The 18705-nt window shown below is 41.2% G+C and overlaps 1 protein-coding gene across 3 annotated transcripts in view; it reads right to left on the bottom strand.

Moving 5' to 3' along the window:
* Positions 1-868: 868 nt before the first annotated feature.
* The window catches only part of LOC139386940 (tenascin-R-like), a 118670-nt gene continuing 100833 nt past the window's right edge, over positions 869-18705 (bottom strand). For 2 of the 3 annotated variants that reach the window (XM_071132838.1, XM_071132840.1), the window contains exons 16-22: positions 17475-17605; positions 12199-12331; positions 11671-11822; positions 9904-10000; positions 6851-7012; positions 6129-6292; positions 869-5457 (exon numbers count right to left, since the gene is read on the bottom strand). In XM_071132838.1, coding sequence (XP_070988939.1) covers positions 5335-5457; positions 6129-6292; positions 6851-7012; positions 9904-10000; positions 11671-11822; positions 12199-12331; positions 17475-17605 — 962 coding nt within the window. In that variant the 3' untranslated portion in view covers positions 869-5334. The other variant, XM_071132841.1, reaches the window with a different exon arrangement.

The following is an 18705-nucleotide window of genomic DNA, read 5'->3' as shown; positions in this document are numbered from 1 at the left end:
TTATCACAGTATATTGCAATATCTTGTGACAATCTGGTTGTCATATGGCAGTCAGTGACATGTTGGTTTTTGATTAAGGCAGAAATAATTCTGTTTTTCAAAAGCAGCGCTATCCATGGTATATTTTGATAAGGACAGAATATAGCCATGGCTTGGGCCTAATATTTGATCATTCCCACAGTATTATGCTGTCCTGTTTAAATCATAACTGCTTCATGTAATTGTAATTGTGTTGTTCATTATTTAGTGGACCATTTCTGCATGCTAGCCATTTTTAATGAATTAATGACTAATTAGGACATGCCATTATTATATGCCTACAAACGATTTATCTGTAAATATGAGCATGCTCTCAAATACAGTAGTGTATAGTGTTCAACATTATACAATTCTGAAGTGGATACTGTTTTGTGTGTTTAAGCATGATCCTATGCAAATTGTGTGGCCTTGACCTGGTCATGACCTTATTCACTATGTAGTGCACTACTTTTGATCAGAGGTCTATGGGTCCTGGTCAAAAGTAGTGCACTATATGGGGAATAGAGTGACATTTTTGGATACAGCTCGTGTCTGTGTTAGGCTCCGACTCTGTGGTTCAGTTAGCGTCTAGTTTGATGGCAGACCCTTTGCTGCAGCCACCACAGAGAACCCCATCATCATCACAACAAACTATAAGTGTGAGTTAATGAGAAGACATTCTTTGTCAAAAATAGGCCAAGTGATAAGAAGAGTATTGAATTATTTAAAAAAACTATTGGTGTGATTGAAAATTATTGTTAGATTGTTGTGTTTATTTATAAAGCATGTGAAAGGAAGTTGAGACAAAAAAGGACATCTGAAACAAGAACTGCACATGTAAACAGCAAAATTGACAATTGGAATATTTTATTAATATGTAGAAAATGTATTAAAAAAGGAACTATACAGTACATGTTTTAAATTAAACTAGAACTAATCTCATCGGTAATATCCAGGATTATCCAACACAATCCAGATACTCATCAAAAGAGCTTTTCCACAGTCCCAACCTCCCTTCACATTCTTCATGGCAAATAATACAGCATAGAACTGGGATCTTAATCCAAACAGGTAAAGTACACATTTCAACAATCCTTGTGGCTATTTCTCAGCTAAACAGTAATGTTGCATCAACTGACAAATTAATTACATAGCTGTGTCTAGTAGTCATAAATACAATGAAATAAATAAAGGACGGGAAATGATTCCACTCATTAACTATGCCTGATTAAATCACACAACAAAGGAACAGATTGTGGGTTTGAGTTGTGATCCAGTGTGAGTTGTTGCTCCAGTGCATTGTGAACCTGTGATTGGTAAAGTAATGGGGGGAAGATTGACAATTCTGAAACACTAGATTATCTTTTCCATCTGCTATGCATCTGCTATGCAAATGATTAATAGAAGTCTGTAGAAGTCTGTTCTCAACCTTGTTGGATAAATGCAGTCTTTTGATTGCAATCCCCTCCTCACACAGAAAAATCTTCAAACCTTCTCTCAGATGTAAATACAAAGATCTGCATGCTGTGCACCAGATAAAACAGAGAGATACTTTATAGTATCTCATCTGTTCAAATAGAAGAGAAGACCACATGTTAACTTGGCCTCTGGTTATGGCATTCGAAGACAGGTTGTGTCCCAAATGGCACCCTATTTCCTGTTTAGTAAGCTACATTTGACCAGGACCATAGGGCTCTGCCCAAATGAGCTACTTTTGATCATGGCCATAGGGTTCTGGACAAAAGTAGTGCACAAAATAGGGAATAGGGTGCCATATGGGATGCCCCCCGAATTCACCTATTGATCTGATCCTCCAACCACAGCTCCTGGGTAGAGCAACAGCAACAACATTCACCTGGAATACATACTAAGAGGGGAACAGCAATATTAGTCCTACAGCATATCAATAGGTTAAATGTGTAATTCTGATTTTAAAAATTATGTAGGCTATTTCATGTTGGATCATTTACTTATCTAATATGAGTGGCATGTGACATATCCATGTCGAAGCACTTATTATTCTAGGCCAATGTAATCATCTTAAAGTGATGGGATGATTCACCCACAATCTGCATGATTTTTGTACAGCCATGCAATTGTCCCTTAGTTAATTTACATATGGACTGTGATGAACTGTGATTAAAGCATTAGAGTATATTCTGCGAGGTGGATTATGTGGTGAACTGCAGTCATATTATGTCAAAATACATTTCTACTCATGGCTGTATGACGCATCAGAACCATAGAAATAGAATCACAGTGGTCTGTGTTATTCCCATTCGAGTTATTCCATTCTATAATCAGAACTATACATTCACCCTCCTTCAAGTGATGGCATGGAAGCAATAGTAGGAACAATAGTGGCAGGTTTAAGGGGCCAGACGTGGTAATCACATTATTTAACATATTATTCTGCTTCATCGATGTCTGGTGGAGGTCTGACGACGCCTGGGAGAGGTATACCTGATCTACATGTCTGTTTTCACAGCTTATGGAGTTAGTAACAGCATTGCGTATACTATTCCTGTCACACACGTGCAATGTGTTGTCTACAGTAGTCCTGAAGTGCAAAGGCACGGAAAATAACTTTATAGTCAGCATATTGAGATTATATTATCTCTTACTGACTATACATTTTCTTCTGTGAAGAGTTTATCTCGCTTTTATTACCCTCCTCAGTATTTCCCGATCTGTTTATATTATTTTTTTAGCACTCAGCATTTTCACAGCCATCATTGATTACAGGCATTTGTATTTGAGGTTCCCTCAATAGCTAGATGTCCTATTACATCACAAGCCAATGGATAACAGTGTCTTAACGCTCTATTACCTTTCATTCAAAATTCAAGCAGAATTTTGTAGATATTCTCTCTTTTGCTCCCCTGAAACAACATCAAAACAGGTAAGGGGATTTAGTCACTCCAAATGACACAACTTTACTAGCTCAGACTTGAATTCTTGGCAGAGATTCTGGGGGTTGACATACTGACAAGAGTAACAGGGGTGTGAAGGAAAAGGCTATGACTTGCAGAAAGGAATCATAACATAAATAAGAACTACAGTATACATGTCCTAAAGTTTGGAATAGGCCTTCTGAATAATCTTGTCAGAACACCTCACCTAACCAAATGTTTTGTGGACAATACCGCTGTACAATTCTGATTGATTGACTATTATAAATTCTGAAAAACAGTGTGACATTTTTTGGGGAGGAGTCAATAAGCATTCGGGTTAGAATTTGGGCACACCAGGATTTGCCAAAAGAGACACCTCTTTTGTTACATAAAGTACATTCCATCTGTTATCTACAGAGCTTCATCACTCTCATTCCTTGCACAAAATGCACTGAGACATACAGTAGTCAGTACAGTTAGTCTATGTAGTTAATAAATAAGTACACACCCTATTCTAGTAAAAACAAAACAATGTCTTGCTCAGGGAGTTTGGATGCATTGCATTAACAGCTCTGAAACAGTTACTTGACAAGTGGAATTCTGAGGAGAAATTCAACACTTAAATACAAGAATATTCTCATTACACATTTCTTATTACCATGGAGGTACTGCTCATACTGTTGGCATGCAATAGCCTCCTCCCTTCTCAAAACAAGTCTGTCTTAACAACTATGATTAGAACAATAGGGGAAGTAGTATCAGCGTTTCATAAAGCTCCTGATTCCTATACCAATATATTAGTACCAGCAGTCTACAGGATGGACAATCACCAAAGTTTTAAGTCATCAAGTCTAAAGGACAGTGAATTACCAAACACATACACAGTTATTATGTTACAAACACACTGTGTGGTTGGTAGAGTTTGTAGAGATTGGGTGAGAGAAAATAAAGTTAATTGGTCAATAAAAAACACACCAAAACAGAGAACAATAGTAAATTAAATGGTTTGATGAAAATGATTGGATGAGTAGAACAGTGTATTCATCCATCCAATGTACATTGAGGACAAAGGGGTTCGCTATAGCAGGCCAAATGTTACTTGCTCTGGTGGCGTAACACAGTTAGACGGTAAATACCGGTGAGACAGGAAGAATGTACTGTATATAGGACGACTATTGAACACCAACACCATAACTGTGTATAAATGAGCTTAATTTTGACAAAGAACAAGTGCTCAGAATGTAACCATGACAATTGTTTCTGAGATTAAAACCAAGAATCCCCCCCCCCAAAAAAATCTGCTGAAGTGAGGATGAGGTTACAAAGAAAGGGAGCTCTGTTGACAGTTTCTCTTCAGCAAATCTTTGGTTTCATGTCTGAACAATTATTAGCACCATCACTGCAAGTAACATAATGGGAAAACATTTGAGAGTGCTAATTCACATACAGTATCTTTATACCACTTTATATTTGTTTGTGGAGTTGGAATTTCCTCAAGGAGAATACTGTATGTGAATATTGGTCAATAATGTTATATATTTGAGTTATGCAGGGCAGTATACAGACCAGTAGTGAATGACAGTGGTCACACTATGTATAATCTCAGTGCAAATAACTTGCTCACTGTTGTTTTCTTGATAAATGGGCACTGGAGATAAGCTTGTACTTTTCAAGTTGTGCACAATCATTGTTTGGTGCTCAACGTTTCTTCCATTCCAATCAGGGTGTGGATTTTGGATTTTATTTTACATTCAAAAGTAAATTGGCCACATGGACATAAATATATAAATAACTGATGTTGAATCCACTATTACAGGCTGGTACAGTATGTCACTTGGTGATGGCTAATACTGATTAGCTCATTATGAGTGGCATTGTTTTGTCTATGACCAATGAATTGCTCCATGCAGGCCTTTGTCTATAAAACTCATGGAGGGTTGCTATTTCAATACAAATCTCAATAACAAGGCATCAAATCATATCATGTAATAAATGGACTTTTACCATATCAGTTATAAAAATAGAGATATCTTACATGTTTATGGGCATATAGAATTGGGTTAAAATGACTATTTTAAATGGGAGAAATAATCTTAGCTCTCATGTACTCTGAGCTCACCAGGACAGGGCAACTGGCTAAACACAAAAACCCAGTGGTTTACATCTCTTCCTATATTAGCAAATAGATACAGTAGCCTCAAAATTCCGATTGACTCACACTATGTTTCACTCGTTTCACTAGTGGAGTGAAACAAACACGAAACAGAACTGAATTCAGTCTGGTTTTCCGGGCTAGCGAACATAACCATTGTCATTGAATTGTTTTAATAAATGACATAGCTCATCCTATTGTCTTTCAGCCTTATGAAAAAGTGGGAACAGCTAGCTGGATTGGGGGTAAGAGTGTACAGGGGTAAGGGGTTTATTCTGGAGGAGTGGACCTCCTTCGCTTGCCACTGATGCTGCGGTAGTTAAATGGCCTCATCTTCATCTCTACGAATGGGATAGAGAACTCATGACCCTTCCAGTTATGCCAGTTGATACCCTGTAAGATCAAGAGAGGACATTGGTTAGAAACCTACACTGACATATGGTATTAGTTATGTAACTTTCGAATTACATATTGCTTATGTGCCAAGTGAGATAGGTTTAGATATGGTTCTCAAATGGACAGTTCTCTTCTAATTTGAACGTAACAAATGAAGGCTTTCTCCTTATTATCAGACCAACCTTTTTCCTTACAATGGTATTTCCTATAGTATTGAAATGTTCAGCAACATTTTGGACATTGGAACAAATGTTCCTTATATTTTGTGGTTTGAACTCACTGTGGTCATTGTAGCTCAGCATTCAATTAGTGGATTAAAGTATGCAGACAGTCTTATCTTACCTACAGTACAATGTAGCTAGTTCCTCTTGTTATGTCTTTCTGGTTTCATTTCATGTCATCATAAGGTTGAGGAGATTGGGAAACTGCTGAATTTGTGTGATGTTGCAAGCCTTTTGTAGTAGCCTCACCAAAAGCTCTTTTCAAGATTTGTACTTTTTAACAAAATCACACTGGTGTAAAAGCAGCAGGAGCTTTAAAGTATAATACAAAGGAGCTGGCCTTACTGCCTTCACTTTCTTTATGTGTCTAATTGAAATGACAGGGACTGTGGTGTTTAATGTCAGTCGTCACCCCTCAGTTTCAGTATGGAGGACAGGGACACGCACCTGACTGTGTCTCGACTCGCCATATTTTCCATTCAGGTTGGCCCGATGGCAGTTTTTGTACCACCAGGCTCCTTTGTAGGACAGAGCACAGTTGGTCACAGCAATGTCATTGTCTCTGTCCTTGGTGGAGAAGGGACGGCCTTGGTGATAGATCAGTGCATCCCCTGTGACAGGGAATGGAAATAAATGAAATAGAAGGAAGCAGCACAAGACATGGGCACACTGACAGTCTGAACTGAACCTCTAAATTGGAGAGGTTTGGGGGGCTGCCACAATGGGCGCCAAGGGAGTTGCTGTTGTGGCGGGGATGGGGACTGGTTAACTGCCTCGATCAAGAGCAGAATGACAGATTCTTCATCTTGTCGGTTCAGTATTAAACATCTCTTCACTGTTCAAAGTAATATACTGTATATTTAATAGGGATACCTAGTCAGTTGTACTGAATGCATTCAAATGAAATGTGTATTCTGCATTTTAACCCAAACCCTCTGAATTAGAGAGGTGCGGGGGGCTACCTTAATCAACATCCATGTCTTCAGTGCCCAGGGAACAGTGGGTTAACTGCATTACTCAGGGGGAGAATGACAGATTTATACCTTGTCAGCTCGGGGATTCGATCCAGCAACCTTTCAGTTACTGGCCCAACGCTCTAACCACTAGGCTACCTGCCGATCAGTTGGTTGATCTTAAATCAGTGCCACATAGAGTAAATAAATGCTCACCAGCTGTGCCATTATACTCTCCTATCCTGAGTTTGTATAAATTCCTGGCATCACCGATGGCGAATTTGTCATAGTTGGCATAGACAGACTCCTGGCCATCCTTCATGTCGATCCGGAGCTCGTAGCGACCTTGAGCTGCAAGCTTCTGTATGTTGTCCAAACCTGAAGAAGAAAAAGAGATAACCAAAGGCCGTTCAAATTATAAACTAGGAGGTTCGAGCCCTAAATGCTGATATGCTGACAGCCGTGGTATATCAGACCGTATACCACGGGTATGACAAAACATTTATTTTTACTGCTCTAATTACGTTGGTAACCAGTTTATAATAGCAATAAGTCACCTCAGGGGTTTCTGATATATGGCCAATATACCACAGCTAAGCACTGTGTCCAGGCACTCCACGTTGCGTCGCGTATAGAACAGCCCTTAGCCGTGGTATATTGGCCATATACCACACCTCCTCGGGCCTTATTGCTTAATTAACTCACTCAAGTCTGACATAAACCTCTACCTGCACCTTGACATGGTAAGAACCGATGCACACAGGAAATGACATAGAGATAAGAGGAGGTGGTGTGAAGTGAAATTTGTCCATATCTTCCAGTCAACAGTCTTTGGTCCATTTGGCCTTGCTGCCACTGCTGCTGCCAGCCCAGAGCCCAGCCAGGCTGTGATAAGGACCAGGGAGATTAGACCTGGCTTTCCCCAGATAACAAATCTCCCCTCTTGGCAGGGATGAATCAAGTTTAACCTCAAGCTAGAAATCATATGATGTTGTACATGCCTCATGATAGCAGATAGCATTTTTCTTTTTTACTCCATGAAAAACTTGAAGCCTCTGATGATAAGCATTGGACTGAACGAGGGAGAAACTGGGCTCGGGCTCCGACATGTCAGCAAAAGATACAATCGGCATTACAAACAAAAGAAATCCCTGGTGACAGGGGAAAAGCAATTGGTGTAATAAGATTTGTTAAACATTGAGTGAAGTCCAATTTGCCAGTGCATAATGCAGGATCATCTGCTATTAACCTGATAGCAAAGCTTTTGCGTCAGCCTGATTAGAAATAGCCAGCAGGATTAAAAATGCATTTGGAGGCTGTATTCTGTTCTCATTATATTTCATAAATTAATATCTCTTATCATTTTATTACCCAGCTTACTCCTACACTTCCACAGAAATTAAGAGGCAAATTAAAAAGAGCGAAAATGATCGCATATTGCACAACTGCGTCAGTTTCTTTATAATACGTCCTCAAATTGACAATATATTTGGCCAGGGTCGGGTTAGTCAGTCAGACTAATGGATAGCACCGCAGCTGAAATGAAAATGTTCTCTTTTCAACTACTGATAGTAGCATCCGTTAATTCCTGTTTCTTCACCGTGAGGCAACCTTAATGTGAAGTGTTTCCCTGTAGAAAGAGCTATTCTGTCCATAGCAGGATAGTTAAACCAAATGTCAGGTCTAACACACAGTCTCTGCGGCTTGATGTCGGATAAAAAAAAGATCAGGTGCTGTGTGCTTACATCATCTGAAGCCCACTATGATGTCCTCTGAGAGCACCACTATTCTCCTCTTGAGGTCATAGCTTTACCATATCAGTGTCAGTCACAGGAATGGTACAGTACATGGCTACAGTGCTCCTGTCATGGCAGGAGGTGTTTTTGCAGTGTGGACAGACAGTTATCTATTAGTACGAGACTGGGCAAGGAGGAGCATTGAGTGTGCTTGCCAGAGCCAGAGGTGACCTCCTACTGTGTAGTTAATGACAGACAGGGGATATGGGATGGGCCTGGCAGTGTAGACTGGAGCGGCATCCTAAATGGCACCCTATTTCCTATACTGTACACTGCAACACTTTGGTCAAAAGTAGTGCACTATATAGGGAATAGGGAGCCATCTGGAATGCAGCCTGGCTCAGCCAGAGCTGACGCCTACCGTCCCCATCAGGAGTGAGCACAGCACTGAGTCAGCAGAAATGAAACAGGTCATAAGGAATATCCACTGGAATGAGTCAGGATTCATACTGTTTTCCCAGCACATTGGATCTGTGTGTCATTAGTAGATGATATACTGAAGTACAGCTTGGGTAGGAACGCAGTGTCAATTGTTAACATAGAAAGAGGCATGACAAAGACTGGGGACTAATCTTCTGCAGGGTCATCGATATTCTGCAATATTCTAAAGTAGGGGCGTCAAACTCATTCCATGGAGGCCCTAGTGTTTGAAGGTTTTTGGTTTTTCCTTTCAATTAAGACCTTGACAACCAGGTTAAGACCTAGACAACCAAGTGAGAGGAGTTCTTTACTAATTAGTCCTCTTAGTTCATCAATCCAGTACAAGGGAGGAGTGAAAACCCGCAGACACTCGGCCCTCCGTGGAATGAGTTTGACACGTGTTCTAATGGTTGTTAAATTCATTAACAATCATTTTTTTGGTTATGAAAGTGTACTCTACTTTAATTAGATTTGTCTGATAAAATTACAAAAACTAGTTCTGAAGGTTGGGATCTCTGCTATGAAATATTTATGTTGACGTCATCTTTTATCTATTTACAAAAACAACAGCATGAAAACTAGCCCATGAAGAAACATTGTTCATTTCTAGCTTTTCTAATGAATATAATTATGGATGTTATAATGAATTTTGCTGATGTTATAATGAATATTCCAGAGTGCATCAAAGGAGAGAGCCCTTTTGTTTTGTATCAAAATCAAAGCATTTATGAAAAACAATTACCATGTAATCTCAGAGAGAAATGAGAGCTGAATATATCCATTAATAAATCACAGAGCTAGTATTTGTGAAGTAAAGTAATGAAAGAAAGAGAGGAGAGAGAGAGACTAGAAACAACAGACTAGGAACAACAGACTAGAAACACGTGTAAATTAAGTCAACTGTTAATTCTGAGGTGGGAGAGATAAGCAGAAGCAGAGACTGCTACACAAACACAAAGGCCCCCTATTCCTATATTAAATAGTGTAAGTAGCCCCAAGAGATACCTCCTAATAAGTGTTATGGGGCTGAAATGAGCTGCTGAGAAAACTTACCGAGCCAGAATTCATCCTCTAGGTTCCCAAAGCCGACCCTGTAGTCACTCCACTTCCTGGAGAAGTCGGTAAGGCCATTCTGACGACGTTGGAACACCTGGAACACAGACCAGATACAGAGTGAAGACCAGGTGGCACCACTCTGATTCCACCTACAGTCATGTTCAAAAGTTTTGAGAATGACACAAATAATATCATATTCCACAAAGTCTGCTGTTTCAGTGTCTTTAGATATTTTTTGTCAGATGTTACTATGGAATATGGAAGTATAATTACAAGTGGCAAAGACTTTTATTGACAATTACATGAAGTTGATGCAAAGAGTCAACATTTGCAGTGTTGACCCTTCTTTTTCAAGACCTCTGCAATCTGCCCTGGCATGCTGTCAATTAACTTCCGGGCCACATCCTGACTGATGGCAGCCCATTCTTGCATAATCAATGCTTAGAGTTTGTCTGAATTTGTGGGGTTTTGTTTGTCCACCCGCCTCTTGAGGATTGACCACAAGTTCTCAATGGGGTTAAGGTCTGGGGAGTTTCCTGGACATGGACCCAAAATATCGATGTTCCTCGAGCCACTTAGTTATCACTTTTGCCTTATGGCAAGGTGAACCATCATGCTGGAAAAGGCATTGTTGGTCACCAAACTGTTCCGTGATGGTTGGGAGAAGTTGCTCTCGGAGGATGTGTTGGTACCATTCTTTATTCATGGCTGTGTTCTTAGGCAAAAGCAACCCCACACATGAATGGTCTCCGGATGCCTTACTGTTGGCATTACACAGGACTGATGGTAGCACTCACCTTGTCTTCTCCGGACAAGCTTTTTTCCGGATGCCCCGCACTATCGGAAAGGGGATTCATCAGAGAAAATGACTTTACCCCAGCCCTCAGCAGTCCAATCGCTGTACCTTTTGCAGAATATCAGTCTGTCCCTGATGTTTTTCCTGGAGAGAAGTGGCTTCTTTGCTGCCCATCTTGACACCAGGCCATCCTCCAAAAGTCTTCGCCTCACTGTGCGTGCAGATGCACTCACACCAGCCTGCTGCCATTCCTGAGCAAGCTCTGTACTGGTGGTGCCCTGATCAAGCAGCTGAATCAACTTTAGGAGACGGTCCTGGCGCTTGCTGGACTTACTTTGGCACCCTGAAGCCTTCTTCACAACAATTCAACCGTTCTTATTGAAGTTCTTGATTATCCGATAAATGGTTGATTTAGGTGTAATCTTACTGGCAGCAATATCCTTGCCTGTGAAGCCCTTTTTGTGCACGTGTTTCCTTGCAGGTAACCATGATTGACAGAGGAAGAACAATGATTCCAAACACCACCCTCCTTTTGACGCTTCCAGTCTGTTATTCGAACTCAATCAGCATGGCAGAGTGATCTCCAGCCTTGTCCTCGTCAACACTTACTCCTGTGTTAACGAGAGAATCACTGACATGATGTCAGCTGGTCTTTTGTGGCAGGGCTGAAATGCAGTGGAAATGTTTTTTGGTGATTCAGTTCATTTGCATGGCAAAGAGGGACTTTCAAATGAATTGCAATTCATCTGATCACTCTTCATAACATTCTGGAGTATATGTAAATTGCCATCATACAAACTGAGGCAGCAGACTTGGTGAAAATGTATATTTGTGTCCTTCTCAAAACTTTTGTCCACAACTGTACATATTGACGAAGTACATGTCCCAAATGGCACCCTATGCACTATAATGTTGGGTGTTGTTGGGGTTTTGTCTGCAAGGTATATCTCCTGCTATGAGACACTTACGATCCAGCCTCCTTCATCTGTGGTCATATCACAGTAGACCTGCACTCCCTGATTGGCGTCTCTGTTGATATAAATGGTGTAGACGCCGCTCACGGACTCCCCGTTCAGCAGATGCTGGGCACAGTTCTGAGGGGTGGCAAACAGACGGTTTCCTGGAGCAGAGAAGAACAGAACACATGACATAAGCTCAACATAATGGAGAATGACGAGGACTGGGCCTGTATTCATAAAGTGTGTCGTAGTAGGACTGCTGATATAGGGTCCGTTTTTTTAGATCAGAATGAATAAGATTATATGGACAGGGGGGATCTGATTCTAGATCAGCTATCATACTCTGAGATGCTTATTGAATATGGCCCTGAAATCTGGATAGAGTGTGGAGTGGGGATGAATGGTGTGTGTGTGTGTGTGTGTGTGTGTGTGTGTGTGTGTGTGTGTGTGTGTGTGTGTGTGTGTGTGTGTGTGTGTGTGTGTGTGTGTGTGTGTGTGAGAGAGAGAGCATGTGTGTGCGCATGCATGTGTGTTTACCTGTTGTGAAGGCTGTAGAGATGATATCGCTGGTCTCTAATCCTCTGGCAGCCTGCAACCTCACAGTGTATTCTGTGATCTCTGCTAGGCCCTCCAGACGGATCCACGTGTCTTCTGCATCCAGGATCAGCTCCTGTAGCACCACACACACACCACAGAGGGGAGAACACACAGATAAGGGAACGGTAACTGATCCTAGATCAGCACTCCTATTCTGAGGCGCTTTTTGAATGCAGGCCCTGTTCTGATAATCCCTGTTGTTATGAATAGGAGTGTAAGCACAGCATTTACCTAGGGTTTTTATCATTATTTATGGGCCTGTGACTGGATACGGTACAGCAAATAGTTTTAGCTGGATCCAATCCAAAGTGTACAGCAGACAGTAACCCATAGCGGTGATACCATCTGACTCCTACCAACAAACAACAAAAGCACCCAGGCACATTTACAGACATAAAACATTTATGTCAGGCCCATATAAATGTTGAATTCATTTTTCACTGTTGTTGGCTCTTGTACAACTCTGCCCTGTGTTTTTCTAAATGATAAAAGGGAGAACTAAAAAGGAGAGGAAAATGACCTTATCAGACACTGGTGCTGTAAGGAGCTGCCAGGGAGAGGAAGAAGAATGACTATTTCAGTCTAAAACTCAGTTCCCTTTCATTGTTTTTGACAAATCCACTTTTATGAAGCTTATCTTCTGTCGCAGAGTGGATGGCATACCATTTTTCTCAGAGATCTCTTTTTCTGGCAGATGAAATAAAAATATGAGCTCTCTAGAAGCTGGCCGTGACAGCAGCGTTGAACTGCTGAATCTGATGAGGCTTTGAGCCATATGAAATATCTATGAAGAACTGAATGAAATATTCAGCCATTTTGGAAAAAGTTACACATTTTAAGACAACATGTTGGGTGAATTATGCAGCTGTAGTTTTTTTGTTAAGAGTATTATTTATTCTAATCTGGAAGGTCAACATATGATTCATAATCAAACTAACACAGATTACTGTGGTGAATATGACGATTATATTAGCAGAGAGAACAGGTTGGGAAGAATTTATGGGGACTGAAATTAACCTAAGCAGAGTAAAACAACAGAGCGTGTTACTAAAACCAAATCCTCTGTGCATGACTGACACCCACTGGACAAACACAAGCACCAAAAACACACAAGGTCAATATAGTGTTAGTCATTAAAACTCGTTTTTCAACTACTCCACAAAATTCTTGTTAACAAACTATAGTTTTGGCAAGTCGGTTAGGACATCAACTTTGTGCATGACACAAGTAATTTTTCAAACAATTGTTTGCAGACAGATTATTTCACTTATAATTCACTGTATCACAATTCCAGTAGGTCAGACGTTTACATACACTAAGTTGACTGTGCCTTCAAACAGCTTGGAAAATTCCAGAAAATTATGTCATGGCTTTAGAAGCTTCTGATAGGCTAATTGACATCATGACATTATCACCTCTACAAGTCTGGTTCATCCTTGGGAGCAATTTCCAAACGCCTGAAGGTACCACGTTCATCTGTACAAACAAAAGTTTGCAAGTATAAACACCATGGGACCACGCAGCCGTCATACCGCTCAGGAAAGAGACGCGTTCTGTCTCCTAGAGATGAACCTACTTTGGTGCCAAAAGTGCAAATCAATCCCGGAACAACAACAAAGGACCTTGTGAAGATGCTGGAGGAAGCAGGTACAAAAGTATCTAAATCCACAGTAAAACGAGTCCTATATCGAAATAACCCAGCAAGGAAGAAGCCACTACTTCAAAACTGCCAAAAAAAAAGCCAGACTATGGTTTGCAACTGCAAATGGGGACAAAGATAGTACTTTTTGGAGAAATGTCCTCTGGTCTGTTGAAACAAAAATAGAGCTCTTTTGCCATAATGACCATCGTTATGTTTGGAGGAAAAAGGGTGAGGCTTGCAAGTCGAAGTACACCATCCCAACTGTGAAGCACGGGGGTGGCAGCATCATGTTGTGGGGGTGCTTTGCTGCAAGAAGGACTGGTGCACTTCACAAAATAGATGGCATCATGAGGCAGGAAAAGTATGTAAATATATTGAAGTAACATCTCAAGATATCAATCAGGAAGTTAAAGCTTGGTTGCAAATGGGTATTCCAAATGGACAAAATGGTTTAAGGACAACAAAGTCAAGGTATTGGAGTGGCCATCACAAAGCCCTGACCTCAATCCTATAGAAAATTTGTGGGCAAAACTGAAAAGTGTGTGCGAACAAGGAGGCCTACAAACCTGACTCAGTTACACCAGCTCTGTCAGGAGGAATGGGCCAAAGTTCACCCAGCTTATTGTGAGAAGCTTGTGGAAGGCTACCCGAAACATTTGACCCAAGTTAAACAATTTAAATGCAATGCTACCAAATACTAATTGAGTGTATGTAAACTTCTGACCCACTGGGAATGTGATGAAAGAAATAAAATCTGAAATATATTATTCTCTCTACTATTATTCTGACATTTCACATTCTTAAAATAAAGTGGTGATCCTAACTGACCTAAGACAGGGAATGTTTACTAGCATTAAATGTCAGGAATTGTGAAAAATGTATTTGGCTAAGGTGTATGTAAACTTCTGACTTCATCTGTATATATATATATATATATATATATATATATATATATATATATATATATATATATATACACTGCTCAAAAAAATAAAGGGAACACTTAAACAACACAATGTAACTCCAAGTCAATCACACTTCTGTGAAATCAAACTGTCCACTTAGGAAGCAACACTGATTGACAATAAATTTCACATGCTGTTGTGAAAATGGAATAGACAACAGGTGGAAATTATAGGCAATTAGCAACACACCCCCAATAAAGGAGTGGTTCTGCAGGTGGTGACCACAAACCACTTCTCAGTTCCTATGCTTCCTTGCTGATGTTTTGGTCACTTTTGAATGCTGGCGGTGCTTTCATTCTAGTGGTAGCATGAGACAGAGTCTACAACCCACACAAGTGGCTCAGGTAGTGCAGCTCACCCAGGATGGCACATCAATGCGAGCTGTGGCAAGAAGGTTTGCTGTGTCTGTCAGCGTAGTGTCCAGAGCATGGAGGCGCTACCAGGAGACAGGCCAGTACATCAGGAGATGTGGAAGAGGCCGTAGGAGGGCAACAACCCAGCAGCAGGACCGCTACCTCCGCCTTGGTGCAAGGAGGAGCAGGAGGAGCACTGCCAGAGCCCTGCAAAATGACCTCCAGCAGGCCACAAATGTGCATGTGTCTGCTCAAACGGTCAGAAACAGACTCCACGAGGGTGGTATGAGGGCCCGACGTCCACAGGTGGGGGTTGTGCTTACAGCCCAACACCGTGCAGGACGTTTGGCATTTGCCAGAGAACACCAAGATTGGCAAATTCGCCACTGGCGCCCTGTGCTGTTCACAGATGAAAGCAGGTTCACACTGAGCACATGTGACAGACGTGACAGAGTATATAGACTGCAACATCCTCCAGCATGACTGGTTTGGCGGTGGGTCAGTCATGGTGTGGGGTGGCATTTCTTTGGGGGGCCGCACAGTCCTCCATGTGCTCGCCAGAGGTAGCCTGACTGCCATTAGGTACCGAGATGAGATCCTCAGACCCCTTGTGAGACCATATGCTGGTGCGATTGGCCCTGGGTTCCTCTTAATGCAAGACAATGCTAGACCTCATGTGGCTGGAGTGTGTCAGCAGTTTCTGCAAAAGGAAGGCATTGATGCTATGGACTGGCCCGCCCGTTCCCCAGACCTGAATCCAATTGAGCACATCTGGGACATCATGTCTCGCTCCCATCCACCAACGCCATGTTGCACCACAGACTGTCCAGGAGTTGGAGCATGCCCAGGCTTTGTAGGGAGGTCATACTGGCACGTGGAGGCCACTCACACTACTGAGCCTAATTTTGACTTGTTTTAAGGACATTACATCAAAGTTGGATCAGCCTGTAGTGTGGTTTTCCACTTTAATTTTGAGTGTGACTCCAAATCCAGACCTCCATGGGTTAATACATTTGATTTCCATTGATAATTTTTGTGTGATTTTATTGTCAGCACATTCAACTATGTAAAGAAAAAAGTATTTAATAAGAATATTTCATTCATTCAGATCTAGGATGTGTTATTTTAGTGTTCCCTTTATTTTTTGGAGCAGTGTATATACGTATATACATAAAAAAAAAAATTAAAAGCTAGTTAAGATGAAGACCGTGAAGACAGTACAGTGTTGGGCTCTTCGTCCCAAAATAGCATCCTATTCCCGATATAGGGCACTATTTGACCAGGGCACATAGGGCTCTGGTCATATGTTGTGCACTATATAGGGAATAGGGTGCTATTTGGGACCCATTGTTGGGCTCTGCCTGAATGATGTAATTAGTTGAGAGAGATATCTGCTGTAGAATATCAGGGGAAATTGTTCCTGGTGAGTCATTAATAGGCATATTGCAACGGAATAACCTTCCTAATCTACTTTATTAATATTACTCAGCTACATCAAAGAATGTAATTAAAATGAAAACGTTTCCAGGAGTCAAATTAAAAGATCTAAATGGCTCTATTGCCGAGTAGAGCTGTGCAATGGATCTGTACTAAGCGGTCACTTGTCTGGGAGATATTTACACTGTTTTGATAGCTTCAAAACTCTACCGGTAACAGTCATATTATGGCTCTTGTATTATCAATCATATCTCCTGGGAGGACCTTTGGCTTATTGATACAGCATCGTGTGGGAGCTTGATTGGAAACTCATAGAAAAAGACAACTCTTACCAAAGAAATACACGTCGTATAAGTACAAGGCCACAAATACGGACCACAACACAATAAACACTTACTCACAAACAAACATGGGGGAACAGAGGGTTAAATAATGAACAAGTAATTGGTGGGATTGAAACCAGGTTTGTAAGACAAAGACAAAACAAATTTAAAATTAAAAGTGGATCGGGGATGGCTTGAAAGCCGGTGACGTCAAGGAGAGGGATCCACCTCGGTGGAAGTCGTGACACCTTGCCACTCATTGTCATGCCAATGTTTGACTTGACAATGACAACAATGGAGAAAACAAGAGCACAGACAGATCTGGGAAAGGCTAGTATTTTGGAAGCTTGAAAACACTACACATAGCACGTATGGCCCATATTCATTTCCCATTTGAGCCGCTTTGGCTTGATACTACAGTTCACAGTTCAGTGTGTGTCTGTGATTGAGAACTCTTGTTGATAAAGGTAGATACGCCCTACTGTTTTCTGCCTACCTTTCTGCTGCCATCGGCTGATTTGTATGTAAGCATGTAGTTGTCTATGTCTGCGATGGGCGGTTGCCAGGAGATGAGGGCACTGCGGTGGTTCACCTCACTGGCGGTCAGGTTCAAAGGAGCGTCCATGGCTAGAGGGGATAAATCAGATAGCAGATAACTATGTCCCTGTTCCATTGAGTCAAATCATTAGTGGCTACAGTATGTCCATTTCTAGTATCCAAATACTGTACTTAAATTGGAAAAGTTGCCCAATTATGATCTATCTCCTAATTTGATGAACACCCCTCTAGCGGACCTTAGTTGGAGTCATCCTGCTGCGAATGCATTCTAATTGTCCTTAACCCAGCATCCTTTACTGCTCAAAACTAATCAGCCTACCTGTGCTCAAGGGCTCATCGACAGATGTTTCACCTAGTTGGCTTAGAGATTTGTACCAGCGACCTTTCGGTTACTGGCCCAACACTCTTGAACACCTGCTGCACACTCTTTTTCCGGTTTCACTCTTTTTCCTATCTCGCTCTCCTCCTGTTGTCCTCAGGTGTTTTCAGGGGAGATCTATGACAGTTCAGTAATTAACAGTGTTTTACCACTGATAGCCTCAGGCCTCTGGACTGAAGGACTTTCTACATGAGATGCAATGACATCTCCACACAGCAGTAGTACCCACTAGAGAAATTACAATGTGGGTGTCCACACTACCATATCTGCCTCTTCGAGGTCTTATCTGACAGACTGCCATTCTCCTCCACTCTCCTCAACATGACTGCAATGCCTGAGAGGGCGTCAATCTTAATTTTCCTTTCATCCCCTTTAATTTTGATTGAATCTTTTCAAGCCATGTCAATGCCTACACTTCTCTCTCGTTTGTTTCCTCTCTCTCTCTCTCTCTCTCTCTCTCTCTCTCTCTCTCTCTCTCTCTCTCTCTCTCTCTCTCATTCTCTTTAGTTATACCCCATGTGAACACTATTCTGAGAGATGGTGTTTTTGGACATGTTTTCCATCAAGAAACAATTAATAAGTGAATCCCCATGCACTGGTTCAGGTGTATACTAAACCAAAGTACTTATTTTGAAGACACATTATAATTTCTAAAACTTCCCTAAATAAAATCTCTCTCGCTGGTCAAGTCTTTTAGAAAGTGAGTCAGCAAATGACATTATGTTCATAAGAGGCCATCAACACAGGCACATTTTTATCAGAGCATAACAGTCAGCGAAAACAAAGCGTA

The sequence above is a fragment of the Oncorhynchus clarkii genome, chromosome 28, assembly GCF_045791955.1.
Source record: "Oncorhynchus clarkii lewisi isolate Uvic-CL-2024 chromosome 28, UVic_Ocla_1.0, whole genome shotgun sequence".
In the NCBI taxonomy this organism is placed as follows: Eukaryota; Metazoa; Chordata; class Actinopteri; order Salmoniformes; family Salmonidae; genus Oncorhynchus; species Oncorhynchus clarkii.
This window is presented reverse-complemented; position numbering and strand designations above follow the sequence as displayed.